Below are 25,357 nucleotides of genomic sequence, written 5' to 3'. Positions count from 1 at the left end.
ATTTGAACGCGTAAACAAGTACCAACAACGCGGTCGAACAGCATCTTGAATGTCAGAAGCGTCGAGCTCTCGTCTCTTGTATCGCGGCTCACTCTCCCTCCCAGACTCTTATATCCTCTTAGATGGACTCACTTTCTCAGCAAACCTTCTGGCTAACAAAGACCTCCTCCACAATCCACTTGCACTAGCACTCGAGAGCATGCGCGGTCGTCCCTCTCTCAGACTCAAAGGCACGGAATCGCTCAAGAATATATGCATAGACCCTTCGGATGATGTCTGTATGTATGTGAGCATGTCGAACACCCATAACACCCCATTCACACCCAACAGGGACATCCATCCATCCGCCACCCTCTCTCGGGTCTACTTTGAAAATATGCTCTGCTTATCGCATCTATCTCCTGATGGGCGGACGGAAATGGGCGCGCGTGTAGCCTTGGGAGATACTGGTATATTTGTTCCTTGATTCTTCCATTTGATCTGAGCTGATTGCCGTTTGTAGATGGTCCAGCAACGACAGAAATACTAATATTTGGAAAGGCTCATTCGTCGCCGACTACTCCATCTATAACAATCCGTGTAGCACGCATCACTCCAGCTACTCGTGCTCCCCGCCCAGACGATCCTACACCCCGAAAACCGCCTCAGCATCTTCTCACACGCACACAATCTATCGGAGAACTCGCTGCGAACACGAGGATCAAAGTCAAAGGAGATGAATCAGAGGTGGTGAGACGGGCAAGAGAGGTAATGCTGCATTTACCGAATTCGAAATCACGGGGGCGAGGAAAGGACAAGGAACGAGGCAGCGCTGTGTTTAAAGTACCCACGCTCCCAGCAAAGAAAACCAACCACGCACCAGAAGCAGACGTTTTCGGACCTCTCAGTGATGCTAAAGGTAAAGCACGTGCGGTGGACGACGGAGTTGGTGATATAGAGCAGGAGAACAAATCTGTCTGTCCAACGTTTTCCCTGGCGTCCTTGTATTGCGCTCAAACGTTACATTCCACAGATCATCAAGAAATTTACTGTAAGACACCTCGATGCAGTTGGCGTATCCAAGGCGCATCCGGAGTTTAAGGAACTCTTTGGGTTCGTGTATCGTGGTACAACTTTTGCTCTTGTATGTCAATGTATTCCTCTTGGTGGTCGCATACTTATTTTTTATCTCAGAGAGCCACGATAAAGAAATCTTCTGTTAGTGCGCTAGCTCTAGAGACGCTTGTAGAAGCACACATCAAGCTTTATGTTACATCACCCATTTGAAAGGAAGGGCTCTTTTCCAACTGAAGTCGCATTTTCAGCAGCAGATCGTTTGCATACATCACGGAATTATATACCCCGCTCAGAAAAACTATGAAGGACCATAATGCTACTACATAAAAATGCATGAAAGAATGTCTACTGAGTAAAATCAAGCGATTAGTCTCTAATATATGATAGCCATAGGTATTAATTATTGCATAAAAGAACGCTTGCAGAATAACATCGAGCTATTAGTCCAATATAAGTTAGCAATAGATATTGATTATCGCGATAAGATATGCAATAAGATATGCAGGGAAAGAACAATGGTACAAGAATCAAGATCCACTCGAAAGCATTGAGCGTCGATGCATCAAGCACCGCTCCCAACAGCAGCAGTGACGGGTCCCGGATAAACACTCCCCACAATCTCCTTAAACGCCCTATCGTCCTCGTACCTGTCCCTCGTCTGCGTAACAATAACCTGTAATACAGGCCTGGGGCTCTCGGCAATATGCACATTATCCTCATCCCTCTCAAAAGTCGAGGATGTGCTAAAACAGTTAAGCGCTTGGAGCACTGGGCTCGTAGGGTGCGAAGGGGGATTGGACCAAGGTAATACAGATAACGAAGAAGATGGAGAGGCTGTGGGAGATGGCGAACGTGAGAACATCCGTGGAAGCCTCATCTGCGCTCTAGATGGCATACTACTTGGATTATGATGAAGATTGGGAGTGGTGTTGGGGCGGATGATGGTGCGTGTGACTACGACGTCATCCCTCTCGTAAACATCGACTTGTGGAGTGTGCGATGGAGGTACATCAGGCATAGAAGAAGACGCAGTCGTGTATGTAGTAGAAGCAGAAGAAGAACTTGGTGTGGATGAGCGCGAAGCCTCCGAATATGCATCTCCCCCCTCAAGAGGGACGACCACAACCTCATGGTCCGGCCACACACCACCTACGCTCGCACGTACGGGGAACAGCACACATGGTCGAGTTCTGACGCAAAGGCCCTGCCCCATCGTCGATTTTTGAGTGCCGGTTTTAGAAAGCGAGTTGGGTCTCTGAGAATGGAAATGGAGGTAAGCGTGGTGTTAAGAACACTAAGAGAAATGAAATGAAAGGAAAAGAAATACTCACTGCGCTGGTGCGCAGCAGCGGATCGAAACGTTGTGCGTCCATGGGGTCGTATCGTGCGGTATCCATTTCCATCTTGGTGTGTATGCAGTGTGAGACGGCTCCAGAGCGATCAATCAAGTTGTAGAAAGCCTGTGAGGAGAGGGGACAGTGACCTGCTCATCATCGCGAACGAAGGATTTAAGCAAAAATGCCTAGTCCACAAGTAACTGTGAACAATAAGGTGTGGAAGCAAAACGTTCGCCACATATCGTGACTGTGCCACTGGCGCTTTTTCTTTGTTGTCCGTCCGTACGCGTATGCATAGGTGTGGACGCAGTGCAGGGTGGCGTTGGCGTTCAAGCAATAGCCCGCTTTGTGTGATTGCAGGTCCGAGGTTTTAATCCCGGGCGTTTGAAACATGGTGAGGATCCACAGCGGAACGTGTCGTCCTAGTGGAAAAGCTGCCACGCGTTGGAAGCATTGAAAGAACCTTGGTTATCATTAATCAACTGTCAGGTCTGTCAGCATGTTCATTTTCGTGCAATTGTCGTGTCTTTAACGTGTTTTTGGTCTTCGCGCTGGCGTCTACTATAACGTATGTTGTCTGTAGGGAGTCCACGCGCAATCCATATACGAGCCCTGCAATGGGCATCAGACATTGTAATATTGTTGTATGCGCAGCTTGATGGGACGGAACCCGTGTTTGAGATACGGAGAGCGAGGGTCGTGGTGTCCACTGGCGGGCGGGCGCAGCTGATCATGGTGAGTGTGAGGGGTTGATGATTGGAGGATCAGGTTCTTACTGTGATTTTGATGTGGTGCAATGTAAGTGGCACTTTGTAGACAGGCAGCAGGTTGTCGCCCTCGTGTCAGAATTATACTGGCCGCCTCGAGATGACTTGCCTGCCAGGTATCCGGTCAACGTGGTCGGAAAGTGTCGATAGCGCAAGGCTTGTTCCACATAATTAAAATTGCTAATGCTGATTTCCCTATCCACTACTATCATTCCGGGTAATCTGCAACATGCATGTAATATGCAAAATGTTCAAAACACCTCAACACACTGCTCAACTCACTTCAAAAAAATTCATGCATATGTAGACTACTTATATATGATGTACTGTCCAAGTAGAATGAAAATTTCTCGCGTGTTGCAGCTGCGAGGGATGAAATAGTGGTAATTTGTAACCATGCAGGAACATAAATTATCCAGATCCCATAGATCCTGCAGGTATATTCCTGAAGTTATACCTGGAGCACAACAATCACCTCGTCAGGATTACAGAACACAATTTCAATAAAGCTCATCCTGTCATTTTAAGATGCTATAGAGGAAGAATTGACGACATGTATGAAAACGTGACAGTAGATAGGAGAGTGTGTAACAAATTCAATCTCCTCTACGGCACACTCGGCAAGTGCACGAAGTCTTGCATTGTTGTCTCCTCTTGCATCATTCTCACATCCTTGTTACAATGGCACCAAACTGCAGGCATACTACCAGTCAGAAGAAAGCTGAAGAAGATGTGATTCGTGAAGCCAACTTCACTGCTGCTATTTAGGCTATCAGAGAGGAGAAGACCAAGAACCTCCAAACAGCAGCTGCAGAGTTTAAAGTCCCATACCATACTCTTCGTTGGCAGGCACAGAACCTCACTAAACCTCATTCAAAAGCCCACAAAAACAGCCAACTACTTACTGAAGGCCAGGAAGCAACAATATGTGACTGGGCCAAGTACCTGGCTATGATGGGTCACCCTCTCTCCAAGTGCAACCTTTGTGCAAAGGTGTCAGAGCTTAGCAAGAAGTTAAAGGCAAAGAAGAAGCTCACTGGAAAAGATAAGGGGCCATCAAAAACCTGGGTCAAAGATTTTCTTACTTGCCATTCAGAACTCAAACTGGGATGCCCAACAGGCATTGATCCGAAGCGGATGCAAATGTTTAACTACACAACTGTCAATCACCACTTCAAACTCCTGGACAACTTCTTGAAATCTGAGAACATCCCCTGGGATAATGTGTATAACATGGACGAGAAGGGGATTCAACTTGGAGGGGGAAGGAAATGTGATAACATGAAGTACCTGTTTTCATGGACAGCAAAAGCCCAAGTCAAGGCAAAGAGTGACCAGCTCAAGCTGGTAACAGTGATTGAGTGCATGTGTGTGGATGGCACTAGTTTGAAGCCTGGCTTTGTATTTTCTGGGTCTTAAATATACTCTGAGTACTTTGAAGAAGATGGCATTATGTGAGTCTCTGCTCAATCATAGGTAGAAAAAGCTCACTCAATTCTGATATCAGAGTTGTGACATCTGAAAATGGTTGGACAAGTGACTTCATCGGCACTGAGTGGCTTGTGAAGAGTTTCATGCCACAAGCCAAGGAACGGAACTCATCTGGTCAACCAATCATCCTAATATATGATGGACACTGCTCACATGAGACAATTAAACTTTGCCAAGCAGCAGAAGAACATGGTATTCACCTTTTTTGCCTCCCCCCCACACAACACATCACTTGCAACCTCTTGATGTAGGTGTTTTTGGTCCCTTGCAGAAACAATGGCAGAGACGCAGTGAGGTCATGATGGAAGAGACCGGGGAGGGGATCAAGAAGCATGACATGATTCGAGAGTACATGAAGGTGATGTAGGGAATGAGATTCCTCTAGGTGTATATCACCCATATTATGACTCACCATCTATGACTTTCCCACGAAATGCACCAGAGGTGCGACGCTTTCCTGCACTATGCGATGCATTCCCATGCACGTGCTTAGTTGCCTTATGTCACACAGCATCTGGGAGCATCCATCCATTATCCAACCAGTCCCCTAGTGAGTCCCTTTTCATTTATTTCTCAAATCAGACCATTTCTGGTATCATATGATATATTATTCCATCACGGACCCTTATTTACATCATTTACATACTTAGAGTGCTCCCTATTCACTTCCAAGCCCTGGAAGCATGCCTAGGCACAGCTTACCTGTGGCCTAGGAAGTTTTCATACACCAACCAGGACCACACAATACACCAACCACCATCATGTCTAGTAGCATCTAGCAGTCAGAATTGATCACCATGAGTTAGCATCTATCAGAGTCATCACCCTAGTCTTAAGCAGCAGCCTATCATTATCTTTTACACGTTCGCACACTGCATGCACCTTATTCCCATGCTTCGCACTCTTATGCACTCAACATTCCTGTGCACGCACTTTCAGTGCGCTTCACCAGAGTTGATCTGGCATCACCCAGTGGATCTTGCTTTCTTTGCTTCCCTTAAGGGTTGAACACATTGCTCAGTGCACTTCAACCAACACCTAGAGAGTCAGTAGCCTTCCTCTCACCCCAGAGGTAGAGCCATCTTTCTTTCTTTTGCTCTGCAGCCCAGCAGAGTAGTTGAACCTTCAATGTGCTCTGACTTCATTTAGCCTGGACACTTCACTTTGGACAATGCAGCAAACAATCAGATGTGCATGAAGGAGCTTTCTAACTTACTTGAAGAACACCAGATTGATTACGATCCAATTGAAAACAGGATCCCTTGTTTTCCACACATGATCAACATATGCATGAAACATATTCTGGATGACTATGTGACAGCAGACTTCTCAGACATGGAGAATACCTGGAAGGTTTGTGGTCAGGACATCGCCAAGATCAACTATACTGGTGCCATCACTGGTAAAACTCTCGAATGGGCCAGAAATCTTGTGCACTCCGTCCGTATATCAAACCAATGATGAGCAAATTTCAGGGATACCATCATTATAGGTAACAACAAGGGTTGGTTCCAAGGAGACAGAGGCGAGCCTATAAAGCTCCCTGAAGTTGAACTCCTGCTCGATGAGCCAACCCACTAGGACTCAACATTTGTTATGCTTAATTGTATGTGCAATCTATGTCAGGTGAGGTCTCATCTCATTAAATATTTGTGGTGGGCTAACCATTGCCCAGGTGGTTGATATGTTCTTCCAGTCTGCCAGTCAACTCTCCATACACAACAAACAGCTGACTCCAATTGAATGGCATTTCCTACAGGACTTCGAAGTGATTCTGGAAGTAAGTATTGACACCTTCATAACCTATGTTGCATTTAACCATGTAATTTCAGCCCCCACACAGAGCTCAATAATCCATGTCAAGCAAGAGCACTCCCATGTTGGGTCGTATGGTTCCAGCTTTTGAATGCCTACTTGAGGATTGGAAGCAGTTGGCCAATAGTGCCCCGCACTGTGCCCCACTCATCAACATTGGTTTGACTTGGGCAGATAAGTATGACGACAGGATGGCCTGTACAAACACTTATGCTGTTGCAATGTGTCAGTCCCTTGCATTTTTATAAAATTTGATGTCTTATGATTGCTCTATAGACATTGATCCAACACGCCAAATGTCATGGGCTACAGATCATTGGGATGAGAACCGGTTGAAGTCAGCTAGAGAATTCATTCTCAATCTGGTATGTCTATCTATCTAGCAACAGCATGCACTCATATGTCCTGTAGATGCATGTCAAGAGAGCACAGTGGACCTCCAACATACTGGCTTCAACCCAACAACCCTCAAGACTACAGTCACGCATGCTAGGCTCCTGTATCTACAGAGTTCATGAGGGGGATGCACTGCCAGTTTGTGATGATATCATCCAGACAATTGATCAGGAGTTTGGGGCTTATAGCACAGCTAATCTCAGCCCCAAGGGAACAAATATACTCTCATTCTGGCAGGTGAGAGTTGTCTCCATCAAGTGATGTATTTTGTTGTTGACCATGAGGTTTTGACCAGATGTCTGAGGCAATGTTCCCAATGGTTTACACCATTGCTATGGACTACCTCCCAATCCAGGCATCAGCTGTTCCCTGTGAGTGAGTGTTCTCGTCAAGCAGCAAAACATACACAAAGAAGCATAACTGCATTAGCCCGGTCCTCATGGAGGTGCTACAGATAGTAAAGTTCTCTTTAAAGAAGGAGTGACTTAACTTTACCAAAGGTTGGGCGGCGTCACAATGGGCCATGGAAAGTGTTATTGTATCTGACAACGGCTTGGACGAGCTCCTGGCACCTGTCTCAATTGGAACCACAGATGACAGCTGTGCATATGATGCTGTTCTCAAAGCCATCGCAGAGCATGAGTGCGATGACATCGATGACGATGTTGTTGTCTATGATACCTGACATCTCTTTGATCTTTCATTCTTGTTTCTTGCTTTTTGTTTACCATCACACACCTTATGATTCTTCTTTCATTGTGTTTGTACATCGAATTTCAGTTGTTATCTCACAGTCTCTTGGTCTAGGCAATCTGGATTATTCAGTCCACTACTGGGTCAGATCCTTGATATCTGTTGAGCTCAAATTGTGCTGACCAGAGATGCTGCTAACTCATTGATGACGACAGAAGCTTGAGCTTACTGATAGTGAATTTTTTCAAGATCATCATCACTGCCATTGTGTGCACTGCTGCTCAGGTGAGTTTATGTGTTTTATGCTTCTCATGTTTCATTTCAGTAATCACCCACAGACATGCTAAGCTACATGCTTCAATTGAGCATATGGCAATGCAGGCATACAATGTCATTGGATGTCAAGTGTCCTTAGGACAGGTGTTTTTAATTTCTGGTAAATGAACTTTTACTTGGTTCCTGAGCTATTAATAGTACATTTGAAAAAACAGTTCTGGTCAAAGGTGCCCATTTCCACCCTACTGAGCCATGGCTGCTAACAGGTCTGTACAATGGCTCTGTCAACATCTACAATCACAAAACTGGTGCACTTGTGAAGATTTTTGAGGTCTCTACTGTTCCCATACACTGTGTTAAATTTATTCCATGAAAAAACTAATTTGTTGCTGGCTCAGATGACTTCCAACTGCGTGTCTTCAATTACAATACACATGAGAAGGTCACCATGTTGAAGGCTCACCCTGATTATATACGATGTCTCACTGTGCACCCAACTGCAAGCATCATGCTCACTGGAAGTGATGACATGACTATCAAAGCTTGGGATTGGGACAAGCAGTGGAAATGTATTCAGGTGCATTACCATGTTTTGTGCTACTCTCAGCCTCACAACTTGTGCCAGGTATATGAAGGACATATGCACTACATCATGAACATCACTTTCAACCCCAAAGACTCAAATACTTTCGCATGTGCTTGTCTTGATTGGACTGTCAAGATGTGGTCCCTTGCCTCCCCTACAGCAAACTTTACCATGGACGTGCATGACAAAGGCATCAACTATGTCGACTTTTACCCTGGCTCAGATAAGCCATACCTCATCATGACAGGTGACGACCAGACTATCAAAATTTGGGACTACCTCAGCAAAAGCTGCATGCAAATGATGGAAGGACACACAAGATCAAGGAGATCAGTACCACAGAGATATTTGTGACAGCGCTGCTACACTCGCTGAATGGATGCTTCGTGACTGTTATCAGTGATGGAGAATACATCATCTACACAGTGCTCACATGGTGGAACAAAGTGTTTGGTTTGGGCACGGGCTTCACATGGGCTGGTGACTCAAACACATATGCAATATTGGAGAGCAAGGTGAAGCTTCATGTGTTCAAAAACTTCAAGGAACATGGTAATGCAGGGATGAAGGGCGCAGGAAGCTGGGCAGTGGATGCCATTTATGGAGGTCCAGTGTTGGGCACACATGGAAAGGGTTTTGTGATCTTTTGGGATTGGGAGAGTGGGGAAATTGTGAGGCACATTGATGTGGATGCAAAGAATGTGAGTTTGTGACATAAATTGGACATTCATGATGCTAACACTTTGATAGATCTTTTGGTCGATGACAGGGACACTCATGGCGGTTGTATCAGACGACTCTTACTATATCCTTAAATTTGATCAAGATGCCTACAATTCTAAACTAGAGGAGGGCATGGAAATCACAGATGAGGGTGTTGAGGAATCATTTGATGTCATTGCTGAGATCTCAGACAGGTGAGTGATGTTAGCAGAAGTTCCATACTCAACTAACTGTATTTTTATCAGCATGAAGAATCAATATCTTTGGGTATTCATTGTCTTTGAGCGTTGTTGAATACCAAATGGCTGTCCTCTGTGGTGATATGGACTCAGCAGCTGAAGGAGGAGCTAAACAAAGTTGCTTGGTCTGGAGGGTCAAGGTATGCATGATTTCAATTACATGTGTGGGTCTACAATTCAGCTGATATTTCTATAGACCTCTAGCCATTTAGTGACGAATGATATCAGAAACAAATGCAATGCAGGTGAGTACATCCTCTTCTACTTGCACATCTAACACTTATTCCCCCCTCACCCTCCAACCCAACTTCCTCAGCACTACATGCCACCATTTCATCCTTGGCCGTTCCTGGACATCTACTGCCACCCTCGTATCCACCAATCTGCTGCATCACAAGACCCTTTCTGGCTCCCCTGCCCTTATCTGCCTCATCTCCGCCTTTACTGCCTGTTGCTTGCGAGTGTGGTCCAAGCTGCAATACAACTAATTTGCATTAGCTTCCCAAATGCTGGATTCAATAATGACACTTACATTGGCTTGAGGACTCATTGCGATTGTCGATATTACTTTGGATCAAATGTGAAGTATGATTGTGCAGTATGATGTGAGTCTGATTGATTGTGACAGCACATTTCCTCTTTCACTCAACGTTTGATTAACTTAAAATTAAGTGTATGTATTTATATATATATTCTAATTTAAATTTGGCTTGAGCTGGCTTCAAGCCTGCAAGCACAGCTTCGTGGGCTAGACCAGACCGTGGATTACGTAATTTGTAACTGCATACATGGCTTGGCTAACCATAGCTCCACTCACAGCTAAAGCTGGCCACAAGCTGGAGCCACAGCAACACTAATGTAAGGCAAAAGATTCATGAGCAAAAGATTCACAAAGTTTACTGCCCTACAAAAGAAATGATAGCCAATATATTGACCAAACTGCTACCTAAACTGGACCATGAAAAACTCATAAAGAGTCTAGGCATGTCTCCTGATTGAGGGGGAGTGTTGTTATAGCAGGTATGACTGGACAATCAGTACACATACCTGCAACATGATCCATGCATGGTAAGTAGCAGAGATTCAGACTATCTGACTTTAGAATAGAATGAGTATACTATGGAATATGCCAAATAGAATTAATGCTCATTGCTCATCTCCTATTGAGAATAATATCAATCGTCTCTCATCTCTCATTCATATATCTCCCTATCAAAACTATCATCTGCTCATTTATATCATGCTCTGAAATCCATGGTTTTATCCTGTTATCCTTCATCCAATTTGTTCAGTGTTTCCCACCATTACCACAGCAGGCCTTTACATGTATACTTCCTCTTTCAGTATAGCATTAAGGTGTGCCCCCTTTACATCTACTTGCTCTGTCTCCCAATCAAGGATAGCAGCTGATGACATAACAGATCATATTGTCTCTAGACAAACAACTAGGGAGAAAGTATCTATGTAGTCCATACCTGACTGCTACACCACCCCTCGCCTAGGGGTTCCCTACTCTAATGTGTCCAGAAAAAAATCACGTGATATTTCTGCCACACCCATTGTATCTTACCCCGGACCTGATGGATCCTAAAAATGTTCGCACACAAGTTCCGGTTTGTACCATGTCTGGTTGGAGACCACTAGCGAAATAAGTGCAGAGTTGGAAACAAATAAGGAACATACTTACCACGTGCCCTCAAACGCCATAGGTGGGAACGACTACTGATCAGCGTTGTCGAGTCCTAAAGCATTTTAGTGGTAGCACCCACATAACATGCAGTGCTAATCCTGCCCACGATCTTCAGGGCATCCTACGTAACAAGTGTCAGACGCCCAATAGATGCCCTGCTTTTAGTCTGAAGATCTACGGGCCGCAATTGCCATCCCGGTTATATCCGATGAAGTTGTGCGCGCCAGAGCCCTCGAAGTAAAAGGAGTTGGTCAATGCTACGGAGGTTACTGAACCGGACGGTCAGGGTGTTTTTTTTCAAGTATCGCATTGTGACAGACACCGCTAGGTCAAACACAAATTCTCCTCAGTATATGACGGCTACCCTGACCAGTGCACTGACTTCGGCGTCATGAAGGTACAGCCATGAGCCAACCTAGAGTGCTTCAATTGGATCCGTGCTCAGCGCGAAGAAACAAAATTTGCCGTTTCAGGTGGTGGCGATTAATGTAATTGCGAAGCTAACTGCGATCAGGTTAGAAACAGTATGCATTGGTCCAGCTAGTTACCTATTCTCATAGCATCCTCCCTGCATCCTCGGCGACATAGCATGAGCTTGACCGAGGTGATAAGACACCATCCGGCTTTCCGATTCCGGGACAGGGCTGATTGAAAACCCAACTAACGCAGTGCGGCATTGCTATTTCCACCGGGAACTGGAGCCCTGAAATTTGAATTGGACAGATCTCTTCTCAAATCAAGCGACATGGCTATTGCTTGAGGGGACCGAGAAACAGAGGGTAGCGTTTGGTCTGCCATATATTGCTGCCTTCCACGGTGTCAATGGCAGCCTTGGTAATGAGGTGGATGACTGATCTGGAGGCGCTTAGTCTCCACTTGGTAGACCAATAGAAGGAAGACAGTCATTCTTTATATAGAGGCGCTGGAGATATTTACCATGTTCTCTGTCCTGGATGTTAAGCGTGAGCTCATGAGATTGTGACAAACTTGCAACTGACCAGAACGTTCCGCTGCTGAATATTTTCGAGGGTTTTTGCTCTTGCTTCTGATCGCTGGACAAAATACAAGCTGCCAGCGCAGGTTATATCAGGCAAGGATACGGTGGTCTGTGAACTGAGCCCATCGTACTTATTCTATGGAGTCTATAGAGAGCCTCGGAATTCAGATCGGGAGGCTTGGCCTCCTTTCGAACCGAACAACTATTGCTCTAAGGGACCCAGATAATCAGTTTGATAGTTTGTTGTCCTACTTCTTGTCTTACCAGCAGTAAGGTATCGTCCGGAGTGTCGTTTCTGCTTGCCCTACATTGCCAATTTCCACGTCGTCTTTAACGATCTCAATAATCGCCGGTGGCTAGCTAGTCCTTTGTCAGCGGCGCTGGAACTCCACCCTTGCTCCTGATTGCTTTTGGAAAAGATAGACTGTCAGTGCGGAATATGGCCGTTCATTGCTGCTGGGATTGGCGGTCTATGGACTGATCTCATCGCTACATACAGTGTTGGTAGCGGCTGGCACTAAGTGGCTACTTCGGCAGCAACTTGAAAGGGTTCAGTGACGATGTTGTGCGTCACATGCCATGGGACACTTCGGGAGATTTAAGATGAGTGCCGGTCCGAATTGATATTTGGAGAGGATCATATTATACCCCGTATTACAACCCTATCAGCCACGCGCTCGAGGGTAAGTTATGGGTGGGAAGGTCTGTCAATTTGAGACCACCTGAATGGCTGTAGGATGATATTGCCCACGAACACTAGGGTACTTCTCACTCTGTGGATACAAGTTTAGTATGCCGCGGCATCCTAAAGTTAGTGTGACGTTGATCATATCATGAAACCGGGCTTGTCTTGGCCAGGATCTTGTATGAAACGGTCTGGAATTGCTATGTGCAAGCGACATGGACTACTTACGAGAATGAGTGAATTGCCATGCCAGCTGGCAGCCAGTGCTGCGGTGTGGCTGTTGCAGACTGACCGTTACTAGTGACTTGCCTGAATCGGCGTTCATTGAAATCTCTCATCCAAAGTTCTCAAAGGGCGTATTAACACTTTTCCCAAGCTTCTTCCTCCGACGTTCCTTCAATTCGATTCCCTTTTCTTCTTCAAGTTCTTTTTTCGCCTAACTTCTCTATTTTATGGAGACTCCGTCGTCGTCGACCACTCTTGCGCTACCAAAACAATCACCAAGTCGTTATCCGAGGTCATCACCATCGTCGACAGCGTCCTCCGTTCCAGAGCTTTATTCTTCATCATCGACAAACAGGGAACGCAGTTCAACAGAATCTGCCATATTTACCATATACTCCATGTACGGCGACGACGAAGAGCAAACCAGCTGGACTGCCTCTTCAACCTTCGAGGATCCTTCCAAAGAACTTGACTTGTCCTTGGGGGACAGCTTCCGTTACAGTAACTTTTTTAATCAGAGAACTTCCTATGTTTCCAATACAGACACCAGTTTTATCGACCTGTCTTCAGACATGAAGCCCTTTGGCACATTGTCGAATCCTCATGATCGGACACGGCTATCGGCGACCTCGAATGGCTCTGCCAACTTATCCTATCCACCCCCACTTTTGAATCGTGCCAATTCTCATGGAAGAGACACTCTGGAACTTCCTACACGTTCCAAGCGCGTTCCTCCCATCCCAACTCGTTCCCAAAGTGCTCTCACTTCATGTAGTTCCTCAATTGATCTAGACGCCGTTTCACCTCCTGTATCACATCTTACGCCTCCCCATAATCGCCCACCATTACGGTCGAGAAGTAGAGAACGCCATGTCCCTGAACCTACTTTGGTTCTCACCCCCCCACAGCCAACGTCTTCTTTAATCCCACCATCCTCTCAAACGCCATCTTCTTCTCCCACCACTAAACAGCCATCGAAACTAAGCAGTCCTTCTAGCAAAACGTCGCTGGTGCCCTCAGAAGGTGAAGACCTGGACGCGTTCCACGTGCGGAGTACGTATGCACACCTCGACGTGATTGGTGTCAGAGGCGATGGCCACGAGGAGGGCGTGGAACGCACACGCGCACGAATTCGTGCCAGTAGAGGAAGCGAACTACGCGCGGAGGCTGCCCTGGCTGGTCCCTCAGAGAAATCACGAGACCTAGAAGCTGAAGAACTCAATGTGCTGTCCAGCTTAGATCGGTGAGATTGGATCAGAGGAGTACATCCTCTTAAATCTCATATTTTGCAACTAGCTATGGATTTTTCACCGTACCATCTCACGATCGACTGGTTCTACTCCCATCTGGTCCTCTGCTTAAACGATTAGCTTCAGTCAGAGCTGGTCCGAAATCAGCACCGAGCCATGCTGTGTCCGTCAGCTCATTACCCGCAGCTTCATCTCCGCTCAAGGAACAGATGCGGGTTGCCAAGTGGGACAGGATGCTGGAAGTTCTTAGTCGAGACGACGGCGGAAATGTAGAATCGTGGGTTATCAAAGCATCAAAAGCGCACAAGCTTCGCCAGAGGGTATACAAGGGGATCCCTGACAGATGGAGAAGGGCAGCTTGGGAGGTGCTCATGAATCGGTTTTCGAAATCCGGACGTAAGGCGGTTGAGGAGCTTGGAAATCATTATTCGCAGGGCTTGGAGAAGCCCTCAAGCTACGACATTCAGATTGACTTGGATGTACCAAGAACTATCAGCGGTCATATCATGTTTCACACGCGGTACGGACTTGGGTACGTTTTAGTGCTTACTTTGACCTTGCCATGGTTGATCCCCTTACTTCAGTCAACGTTCCCTGTTCCACGTCCTACACTCCTTCTCGTTACAATGCCATCAGTGTGGCTACGTGCAGGGCATGGGTCCCATAGCCGCGACTCTCCTATGCTACTTCGAACCTGAAAAAGTTTATGCCGCCCTTTCCCGCTTACATGATACCTACAACATGCACACCATCTTTTCCCCCGGTTTTCCAGGATTGTTGCAGGCCATTTACGTCCAAGAACGAATCATGGAATCGAAGATGCCAGACGTGTATGCTGCATTCAAGAAACACATGATTTCTACGACTTCATACGCGACGAAGTGGTACATCACGCTTTTTGCCAATTCCGTCCCTTTTCAGACACAGCTCCGGTTATGGGACGCGTATCTCTTAGAGGGGGAAGACCTTTTCATTGCGGTAGCAATCTCCGTCGTATGGGTCTATCGAGGTGTGTTGCTCTCTATTTATCTAGCGATCCTTACTTTAATTCAATCAATAGACCACATCACATCCAGTTCCGCCAATTTCGAAACCATACTCTCCCTTCTATCCTCTTTCTTCGTACCCGAAGACGACGACTCACTCCTATCCTGGATAGAACGCATGCTCGGCGACAAAAAGCTGCGATCGCAGATGGCGCGATGGCGTCAAAATTGGAACGAGCTCGTCGCTTCAGGTAAGGATGGCGAAGCCCTTCTATAGCGTTACCTCCTCTCCTCTTGATTTATTTTCCCATCCCCCTCCTTGCTACTGCTTTCGTCCTTAATCCCCTTCGTCTTGATATCAGACTTGCATCGTTATTGGAACTCTTGGTATATATTGCGACTGCATCACCGTCGTTGTACTCACTCTCATTGCCACTGTTCGCATCATTAATGGAACCAGTTAAATGCAATCTTTATGAATCCTAATGCGGCTGTAGTACCATATGAACGCTCCTACTAGAGTTATCCACTAACCTCACTCGCCCACCAACAATGCCACTGGATCGGCACCTAGATACCGTACGAGGCTACTCACCATGCTCACAGCCTCTGCAAATCATTTGATGCTTGCAATGCACTAGTGTAAGTGTTCTCCATCCGATCGAAAAGTCCATCTGATGCCCGAACGAAATCCAAATGAGATAAGCGCTAATCGTTCGTGGAATTGACCGTAGTCCACTGGGTTTAACATCCCCGTTGGCCCAAAGCAGTTCAAAGGTGATGGTAAAAATGCAGTACTGACAGCCAGTTTCTTGATGAATGAGCTGAAAGTGATGATGTTGCTACACATCTTAAGCTGGCAGTGCTCGCTGTACCGCGTTCAGTTCTTGAACCTCATGTTAACTCGGGCATGGCTTTCGCCTCGTAGATCTTTGGAGGGCTCGAAGGCGACGACAGATCCATGGTCGGCTAGTGGAGCCACGAATCAGAGCCATCTTGACTTTGTTGGTAGTTTTGTCATGTTTCCCAGATACCAGAAGACAGTGGGAAGCAGCGGACGGATGGTGACTGCGTACTTGAACCCATCGAAGTTCTCAGGGAATATAACAATGCCTTAAATTACTCTGGCCAGTCTTGTTCTGGACGGAATCAGTGAAAATGCAATATTGCAGCCAATTGGCATGATGATGAAGGCTGAAAGGGAATGATTAAGATTGGTACAATAGCCTAAAACGTGGGTTATATGGTGTTCTCAGGACACACCAGCGTGCATGTCAGTGGGTACATACCTATGAGACGTTGACGGTACGATATAAAGAAGATGTCATAAATTGCCGTAAACAACGCGTTCTACTTAACTGGTCACGAGACCAAAATAAGTCCCCAATGAGTTATTATGTAATTTATTATAGACTGCTGTAACATCCCTGGAGCAGCGACATCGTGAATAGCACCTGACAATTTCAAGGAAGAAGAATTGCGAGACAGGTGAACTCTTCTGTGAGATCTTTGTATCTATTATTCAGGAGTCAGTGGACGTGCTGACGATTATCATGTGATCTGTCATCGGTCTAGTTCGTCTACGCACCTGTCAAGCTCAAGGCCAACGTCATTCAATACATCTGCCTCATACTTTCCGGGACCCATAACCGTTGATTCTTGCCATGTGGGAGCGGACGCTCCAGGATCTCATTCGTGGCTTGCGGGCTAACAAGAACGATGAAAGCAAATTCATTGGACATGCCATGGACGAGATCAGGCGTGAAATCAAGAGCAAGGATATGGAGCTCAAGGCTGGCGCTGTTATGAAACTTACATATGTGCGTTGCTCTTACTCTCGACCAGCTTCGAGCCTAACATCCTTTTGTAGCTGGACATGCTAGGATATGACATGAGCTGGGCCTCCTTTCACATCGTAGAGGTCATGTCGTCCCCCAAGATTCATATCAAGAGTGTGGGATATCTTGGTGCCGTCCAGTCGTTCAATGAGGACACGGACGTGTTGATGTTGACTACCAATTTGCTCAAGAAGGTGAGAGGCAAAGGGTCCTGCCCTTTACTGTGAACACACCATTGAATTACATCTAGGATCTAAGTTCAACGCCTGCAGATGTCGCAGTTACTCTAAACGGTGTTTCTTCTATTATGACTGCAGACCTTGCACGCGACCTCAATCCTGAGTTGGTCGGCATGCTCAACCACTCCCGACCCCACATACGCAAGAGAGCAGTTGCTGCTATGTACAGGGTGTTTCAGAAGTACCCTGATGCTCTCCGTCATGGTATTGGCCGATTGCAGGAAAAGCTAGAAGATCCGGATCCAGGTCAGCCCAAGCTAGACCATATTAAGCTCTCTGTTTAACCAAGGCACATACCCAGGCGTAGTCTGCGCGACTGTAAATGTCTTATGTGAGCTTGCCCGGAGAGACCCCCAAGACTACCTTCCGCTCGCCCCGCAGCTTTTCCATCTCCTAACCACATCGTCCAACAACTGGATGCTCATCAAAATCGTCAAGTTGGTACGGACCTCGCTTGCTGTTTACGAGCCCGCTTACTCTTATTAGTTCGGTTCTCTCTCGCCTCATGAACCGCGGCTAGTGAAGAAACTACAACCACCGATCACTGACCTCATATCCACGACGTCCGCGATATCCCTTCTATACGAGTGTGTACACACATGTATCATCGGTAATATGCTACAGGGAACTACTGGCGACTCACTTGCGCGGATGTGTGTGTCAAAACTCGCAGCATTCATCGAGGATCCGGATCAGAATTGTCTGTGATTTACTTTGTCCTTCGAGTGGGTACGACTAACTGAGCTACAGTGAAGTACATTGCCTTGCTTGCAATGGTGAAGATTGTACCGACACACCCACATTTGGTCGCAGAGCACCAAGATACAATCCTTTCGAGTGTCGATGATGAAGATATCAGCATCCGTATGCGTGCACTAGATCTGCTCTCAGCACTCGTAAGTCATCGTGAGACTTCTTCTTCCTGTATAATACAAATTCTGCAGGTCAATCGAGACAATCTACAATCAATTGTGCAACAGGTGTTGTCGCATCTTGTCAAGCCCGAGTCCTCCGCCATTCCGTCTGCAGTACAATCCCTATCCCAACACATCATCCCGTCTGCTCCTGCAAAGTCCCCAGGTGCACCATCTCAATCCACCGCCTACCGCCTTGTCCTGTCACAAAGGATCATGACAATGTGTTCTCAAAACACCTATGACAATGTCATCGATTTTGAATGGTACCTCTCAGTCCTCGTTGACCTCGCATACGTATCGAATGTCGACATCGGCACGCAAATTCGCGACCAACTAGTAGACGTTGTCGGACGCGTGAGAGCGGCTAGGAGCTATGCAGTTAAGTTGATGGTGAAGGTACTGTCTGATGATACGTTCTTGCTGCACGCAGGTGAGCAGGGTAGTTGTTCCGAGGTGCTGTGGGCGGCGGCTTGGATATGCGGAGAGTACTGCGGGTACGATTTAATAATTCATTCCCTTCCGATATACTGAACGATCGTACCACAGCGAGCTTTCTGCGCCGGACGAACTCATCCCCTACTTACTTCAACCAGAGATTGCGTCTCTGAGGCCTGACATAACCGCCGTGTGCATACAATCAGCCACAAAGCTGTTTGGATACTGGGCTTCTGAAGCGGCAAAGCAGTGGACGGAGAGCTTCCTAGAAGACCTCAAGAAAGCCGTTGATATCATGATTGAACAGATGGAACAATTTGCATCTAGCACCCAGATCGAGGTCCAAGAACGTGTGAGTGACGAGGGTCAGCGATTAGGGATTCGCAAATTAATCAATTCATTATTGTAGGCTGCAAACATTCTTCAGCTGCTTATCTTCATCAAGCGCGACGTAGCGATGTACAAACCAAAGCAGGAAAATGGGTTCTCGGACCTGAGTGCAGCCGCCTTCGACCCCGTATTAGAACCGAGTTTTCCAAAGAGTCTCTACCTTATTCAACCACTCTTCTCATCGCATGAACTTAATCCTGTTGCATCCATCGCGCAAGCGAGTGTGCCCGTTCCTGACGGGCTTGACCTGGATATGTGGATTGTCCCGTCAATGCAAGATCGCGTTGCAGAAGAGGGTGACGATGGCGACGTGACTGAGCGGAAGATCAGGAGGAACAAGAAAGGGAAAGGGAAGGAGTCTGCGAACAGGATGAAGGTTAAGAGTGGGAAGAAGAAGCAGAAGGAGGACCATTACCGGGAGGAGCTTGCACCGCAAGAAGAAGAGACAGCTGAAGAAAAAGCTGAACGAGAAAGGGTATGCATTAACCACACTCTCCGCATCGCATCGACTTAACTAACATTCTGCAGCTTAAGGCCGAGCGGCTGGAACGAATTCGGGATGATCCATACTATATCATGGACGACCAATCTCAGAAGCCACCCGCAGAGGATGTCGATTCAATCCCTGTTGTCCGACTAGACGGTCCCTTACCACTGCCAGGTATATTTCTCTCCACGCACATGAACATGGCTGATGCCCTCGCAGAAGAACCCCGCCTTCCCGGGCTGAGAAGCAGCGCGTCCATACGATCTACTCCTCCGTCGTTTGTCGTGGAAAGAGGGGGCGAGATGCCTGCGGGCGTTGTCATCACACCGCAACCGTCAACTCCCGTGCCATCCTCACGACGCCAAACGCCAAATCCTTTTGACGTCACCGCGACGCCTCCACCTCCCCTTCCTTCTTTCCAATCATACGAAGTTCCTGATGACGAACTACGCACGAGCACTCCAGAGCCCATCAAAGTCACACGTGCAAAGAAGAAACGAACAAGTACAGCAAAGAAGAAACGAACAGTGAAACCAGAGATGAAGGCAGGGGATGAAGGTACAGTAGTTATACATTGATGTAATATTGTACTGGCCCTGGGCGCTCATCCCCAGCGCGTTTTGTGTGGATACCTAGGGAAATCACTACAGCAGCATCCGTTCTCTCAAACCCACTTCGCTCACTTGAAATAAGTTTGTGATTCAATTGATATCTGCTTGCATGCTGTATTGATTGTATCTACATACCTGATACTATCATACGAACGAGATAGCCGATCTCACGTGTGCGTGGCTCAACAAAAATAATATAACACTAGTAGCTGAACTACAACAACACTCACGATACAGTCAGTGCGATAAAGTCCCTTCAGCGGAGGCCAACGATGCAGCAGTATGGAAGCTGTGTTATTTCCTGCGGGGTCCGTGAGGGACCTCTTCGGGTATTTGATTGTACCAGAGGCCACAAACATACCAGATATGATGACGACTGGAATGGAGATCAAGGAACACAGGCACCGATAATAGGAGAGAATGAACGGTGGGAAGTAGGACTGGCCCCAGTTGTAGAGATAATATTGAGAACACTGGGAAGAACGCGGCAAATTTTCGACTTGACCACCCACGAGACAGATTGCCAGCTGGGATAAAGTTCAGAGCGTGAGACTCGTCTTCGAGGAGAGTCTACAGCATAATCGCAATCCATGAGCTGAAAAGTGAAGGTGACGATCCTGACGAAGAGCTGGTTTAACCTCATTTGAAAGCTAGCTAGATTCAACCAGCTTCACGTTGGTCACATTCTCGAACAGTTCTGTATAGGCCAAGTAATGCGCATTTAAAGCCCAAGTATATGTGCACTGTGCACACGTGAAGTGAACGTTGAACAAAGTACTGAACTCAGCTCGAACGAGAGCATATCGGAATTCGGATGCTAATGATCCGAGATCAACAAACTTTCCTTCCTCCAACCTTCCTCTTCCACCAAATTCTGCTGCACCAGCGTTGACGGCCGTCTAAAATCCATTAAAATGCGTATCCAAACCTCCATCATACTATCCAAAACCATTGCCAAGTTAATGGGAGTATTGTCAAGAGACAACTCATCAAAGATGACGCAGGGGATTTTTGATACGCACCGCGCACCGCAAGCTGTAAGGTGCACTGACAGGAGAATAGGGAAGTCATATGACAACCAAATGATAATTGAGCTTCACCCATGGTTGACATCAGTGAACTGGTGGAGAAATTAGAACGACATATATAACAATATATAGCACCCAATCACAAGCATCAGCATAATTATGTTATCGTTCATTACATGGTCTTGTTTGACTATTTAACGACACGTAGTGTTCCTAATTTTTCTACACAAGTCTGTGATCGGGAAAAGACATTCATATTGCTCAAATTGAAATTGAAAGGGAAGATGGAACCAAAGCTAAGCACCAGGATGGAGGACTCACAACCGCAACACCAGAGATGAAGTTCACAATCTCAAAGTTATGAGTGAAATATGGTATCCTCCAGAGAACAACAATGTGCTTGCCGAGCGAGCAGCAAGAAAATATGGATAACAAAGCAAATGATCAAGCTAGAGACTCACGTCCGTCATGTCTTAGGCAAGGTTTGTGGTCCGGAAAAGACATTCGTATTGCTCGAATTGAAATTGAAATAGAAGGTGGAGCCAAAGCTGAGCACCAGGACAGAGGACTCGCAACAGCAGCACCAGAGGTAAACTTCACAGTCTCGAAGCTATGAGTGAAATACGGTATCCTTCAGAGAACAACAATGGATAATTTCATATCCTGTAAAGCTAAGGACCAGTCCAGATGACTCACAACCGCCACAGTCAGAAGTAATGTTCACAATCTCAAAGTTATGAGCGAAATACGGTATCTTCCAGAGAACAACAATGTGCTCGCCGAGTGAGCAGCAAGAAAATATGGATAACAAAGCAAATGATCAAGCTAGAGACTCATGTCCGTCATGTCTTAGGCAAGGTTTGTGGTCCAGAAAAGACATTCGTATTGCTCGAATTGAAATTGAAATGGAAGGTGGAGCCAAAGCTGAGCACCAGGAAAGAGGACTCGCAACGGTAGCACCAGAGGTAAACTTCACAGTCTCGAAGCTATGAGTGAAATACGGTATCCTTCAGAGAACAACAGTAAATAATTTCATGTCCCGTAAAGCTAAGGACCATGCCAGATGACTCACAACCACCACGTCAGAAGTAAAGTTAATAATCTCGAAGCTGGGAATGAAATATAGCATCTTCCAGAGAACAACTATGTGTCTACCGAGTAAGCAGCGGAAGATTATATGGGATGCTGTGAATTTTGATGCCACCTGGATTAGATGTGTGATGATTACCCACGAGATATCAGTTGTGAATTGTGCAAAAATATTTTACCACTGCACTCTAGCCAGCACGTGATTCCGCTTTGGATACTATCTCAGGAGGTTGTAGCCTTACGCGGACGCTTCATCTTTATGACATGGTCCCTTACCTCCGGCCTCGACAACAGTGGGTCATGCATTGCCCCAGTACCGTACTTACTGTTTAATGGACACGTTTTATATTGTGCCATGGATTAGGACAATTGCGCGTTTTACCTACTGTAAGGAGAACTTCTTTCCGCAGGCATTCGGACCTCCCTGATTTAGGTTCTCGTGTTCACAACTACATTGTCATCAGGCAAGATCATTTATTTGCAACAAGCTCTCTTAACTGGAAAGGGATATTATAGAAAGCCTATATATAACAGTCGTAACTTGACTATCTCAAATATCACTAATTGTGTTCATCTCGCAAACCTAGAGCTTGAATCGTGCTATTCGCATGAATACCAGAAAATTTGGAGATGAGCATAGTCTCATTGTTTGTCTAAGAATCAGCCTATCAAACACAAGCTCACAGATGCGCAAACCAGAGTTTGAATTTTGCCATTAGCGCGAGGACCATAAAATGCAGGGATAGCCATGGTCTAGATGTATTTTCAGAATGGTCACTAGATTCACTCGAATGTTCACGCTTCACACCAATCAACAATCATGAAGCCAAGGGATAATTAATTGTGAATTTAAAGTAAACAACTGTTTGAAGCTACCAATCACCGTGCTTTAGGACGAATCAAAAGCAGCTGTCATCGCGCTGTGCCCTCTGCCTTGCAAGAGCGTTGACGGACATGTTGGCCTTTGCCGTGCTGGTGAGGTCATTGCAATTGTTCCGTCCGAAAACCTTTCTAAATAACAATTTCAGGTGAAGCTTGGAATGGGGAGCATACATTACACACCTAGTCCACCATTCGAGGAGTACGTCAACCCTACGCTGTGCTGCTCGACCAGGGGCCCTTTCGAAGAAGTCTACGATGGTCTGCCAGAATTGTTCATAGTCGAAGTCGCCGTCAACAGACCGCCACGAGGTAACAGACGAAAGTGCAAATCGAACCTGTTGCGTAGTCACCATCTATCGTCAGGCTCGCCAGACAATAAGACTTACTTGGCATACGATGTACGCGATCGAGCGAGGAGTGACTTTTTTCATTTTGATGATTTGCACGACGTGTTTCTTGACTTTGACTCCGAAGGCAGACTTATTAGCGCGTCTGTTGTTCTGGATGACATCTATGCCATCGCCATCCCCTTCGATATCCTTTGCTGAGGAGGGTGATGTGAATACAGCTTTGTACGCCTGAAAATCGGTGAGTTCGAGACCACGACGATCGGGCTACTCCACTGCGACAAACCTGAAGAAGAACTCTGCTTTTGAAAAGACCTTCCTCTAGGTCATTCGGATTGGCGGTGTACTTATCATACAGGAAAGCCGGAAAGGAGAGATCAGTCACAATATGGCCATCTGAGCGATCTCGAATCCCTGCCCTGACGCTAATGAATAGTGAGTGTTTTTTTTCGACATTCCGAGTGCACTACTTACACGGGATTGCTCCAATCAAGCTCAGCTGGGCAGAGTAGCTTGCCGCATGCATCGTTGGTGAACCCACGAGAATGTTTATCGTCAGCGTCAACCAGGGGATCGGGCTTGAATTCACGGTTAACCCATTCAGCGACAAGAGCCTTGAGCTTTGAGGTATCGTCACCTCGAGCACTGTCAGCCCCCTGCCGAAGCTAAACAAAGAATCGTCACAACCAAGCTGACCACCAACATCCTAGGAAAAGCAAACCAGTTTCAACATGTGTGAGTAGTCGTCATAGTCCATTTCTGTAGCCTTCGTAGGGAGCCACGACAAAGTGGTCGTAAGGGTAACATACCCTATCTGTAGCCGGTCTTCACTACATGAAAATGCAGGTGAGTAGCGTTCACTGGGAGCTTTCAAAGGCGACAGACTTACTCGAGGCTAGATTCTGCGTCATCCTCAACTTCATACCTTCGGTCATTTTCGGTGATAAGGTCCTCGATGGTATCAAATAGAGTAACAATACGCCTGATTGCTCTTCCTTGCGACACATAGTAGTTCGTCTGCCTTGCAGATAGTGAGCGAAGCCAACTCTATACATGCAATAGTAGACTTACTTTTCTTTGATCGCGCGTCCTGATTCGAGAGTCACAAGTTTCCCCTCCAGTTGCGCAATTTTCCGTCTCTGTCGAGCCTGCAGAGATACTTCAGCTGCCTGGGATCGTTGGCTGCGATCGTCCTGCCAATCCTCGACGTGCGGTTCCAATGTGCTGCCCTTGTGTGACATAGAGACAGACAGAATAGATAAAATTAATAATAAAGGGAAGAAGGGAAGAAGGGAGACGAGGGATAGAGCTAACCAGCTCCCATATTATATGTCGGTCGGACCCTAGTAGACTCAAAAGCGGCGTTGCCTATTTAGGATAACATTAAGTACTGTAACGTACATCACTGTAGGGCTCACCAGAACAGATGCCTGTTTAGGAAAATGTTAGGCGTCGGCGCAAGGACTCCATAAAGCTGCCCTGCATTGGCGAAGATATAAGGAAGTAATACTCAATCAGACTCTTGTTGTGTGATATCTGGTCCAGCGCTGTGTTGGCTGTACTTGGCGAGTTTGAGCGCAGTATGCTTGGAAGTAGTGCCTCGAGAGGGTTGTAGGACATCAGTGATGAGGTTGAGAAGTGTCGATTTTCCGGCACCATTTGCACTGAGATGGCTACACAAGAGTCCATACTACATATGAGTGAGCTGGACAAGACCAAGGTAGAAAGAAAAGACGTACTCCATACAATTATTTGTACAAGTAATCTTCAGGATTGCCCGAGTATGAGAAGGCGACTTCATCGAATGCAATGATAGGAGGGAGTTTGCGAATACCCTCGAAGTGGAAGCGCAGTGGTCGAGGCGTCTCGACTTTTTCGACGA

The 25,357-nt window shown here is 46.4% G+C and overlaps 7 protein-coding genes across 7 annotated transcripts; 5 read left to right on the top strand and 2 right to left on the bottom strand.

The window, feature by feature from the left end:
- Nucleotides 1-22: 22 nt before the first annotated feature.
- On the top strand, nucleotides 23-1,663 carry BJ212DRAFT_1569381 (uncharacterized protein). The gene is made up of 5 exons (XM_041342024.1): nucleotides 23-282; nucleotides 331-449; nucleotides 503-954; nucleotides 1,013-1,123; nucleotides 1,174-1,663. Exons 1-5 carry the CDS (start codon nucleotides 50-52, stop codon nucleotides 1,264-1,266), a joined length of 1,008 nt encoding a protein of 335 aa, XP_041191009.1. The 5' UTR covers nucleotides 23-49; the 3' UTR covers nucleotides 1,267-1,663.
- BJ212DRAFT_1301074 (uncharacterized protein) lies at nucleotides 1,619-2,459 on the bottom strand (the record flags this gene model as incomplete). The annotated part of the gene is made up of 2 exons (XM_041333081.1): nucleotides 1,619-2,311; nucleotides 2,388-2,459. 2 exons carry the CDS (start codon nucleotides 2,457-2,459, stop codon nucleotides 1,619-1,621), a joined length of 765 nt encoding a protein of 254 aa, XP_041191008.1.
- A 1,382-nt stretch (nucleotides 2,460-3,841) lies between these two features.
- On the top strand, nucleotides 3,842-4,579 carry BJ212DRAFT_1482604 (uncharacterized protein; the record flags this gene model as incomplete). The annotated part of the gene is made up of 2 exons (XM_041340446.1): nucleotides 3,842-3,892; nucleotides 3,929-4,579. 2 exons carry the CDS (start codon nucleotides 3,842-3,844, stop codon nucleotides 4,577-4,579), a joined length of 702 nt encoding a protein of 233 aa, XP_041191007.1.
- Nucleotides 4,580-8,279: 3,700 nt separating this feature from the next.
- BJ212DRAFT_1516522 (coatomer WD associated region-domain-containing protein) lies at nucleotides 8,280-9,434 on the top strand (the record flags this gene model as incomplete). The annotated part of the gene is made up of 5 exons (XM_041341679.1): nucleotides 8,280-8,408; nucleotides 8,457-8,767; nucleotides 8,818-9,118; nucleotides 9,168-9,334; nucleotides 9,386-9,434. The coding sequence occupies 5 exons, from the start codon at nucleotides 8,280-8,282 to the stop codon at nucleotides 9,432-9,434; spliced, it is 957 nt and encodes a 318-aa protein (XP_041191006.1).
- Nucleotides 9,435-12,839: 3,405 nt separating this feature from the next.
- On the top strand, nucleotides 12,840-15,533 carry BJ212DRAFT_1366719 (rab-GTPase-TBC domain-containing protein). Its single transcript, XM_041336112.1, has 4 exons — nucleotides 12,840-12,930; nucleotides 12,983-14,219; nucleotides 14,273-14,758; nucleotides 14,811-15,533. The coding sequence occupies exons 2-4, from the start codon at nucleotides 13,204-13,206 to the stop codon at nucleotides 15,487-15,489; spliced, it is 2,181 nt and encodes a 726-aa protein (XP_041191005.1). The 5' UTR covers nucleotides 12,840-12,930; nucleotides 12,983-13,203; the 3' UTR covers nucleotides 15,490-15,533.
- Nucleotides 15,534-16,876: 1,343 nt separating this feature from the next.
- On the top strand, nucleotides 16,877-20,096 carry BJ212DRAFT_1275521 (adaptin N terminal region-domain-containing protein; the record flags this gene model as incomplete). Its single annotated transcript, XM_041331226.1, has 10 exons — nucleotides 16,877-17,032; nucleotides 17,083-17,244; nucleotides 17,301-17,535; nucleotides 17,591-17,730; nucleotides 17,776-17,989; nucleotides 18,040-18,185; nucleotides 18,234-18,700; nucleotides 18,753-18,993; nucleotides 19,051-19,506; nucleotides 19,560-20,096. 10 exons carry the CDS (start codon nucleotides 16,877-16,879, stop codon nucleotides 20,094-20,096), a joined length of 2,754 nt encoding a protein of 917 aa, XP_041191004.1.
- Nucleotides 20,097-23,145: 3,049 nt separating this feature from the next.
- BJ212DRAFT_1275817 (uncharacterized protein) lies at nucleotides 23,146-24,498 on the bottom strand (the record flags this gene model as incomplete). Its single annotated transcript, XM_041331242.1, has 7 exons — nucleotides 23,146-23,257; nucleotides 23,309-23,463; nucleotides 23,578-23,706; nucleotides 23,762-23,900; nucleotides 23,950-24,140; nucleotides 24,197-24,335; nucleotides 24,365-24,498. Coding segments are annotated over 7 exons (999 nt in total), but the record flags the coding sequence as incomplete, so codon positions are not given.
- Between the last annotated feature and the right edge of the window lie 859 nt (nucleotides 24,499-25,357).

The sequence above is a fragment of the Suillus subaureus genome (genome assembly GCF_016647635.1).
Source record: "Suillus subaureus strain MN1 chromosome Unknown BJ212scaffold_24, whole genome shotgun sequence".
Taxonomy (NCBI): domain Eukaryota; kingdom Fungi; phylum Basidiomycota; class Agaricomycetes; order Boletales; family Suillaceae; genus Suillus; species Suillus subaureus.
The sequence above is the reverse complement of the archived record's forward strand: the minus strand, read 5'-3'. Positions and strand labels throughout refer to the sequence as shown.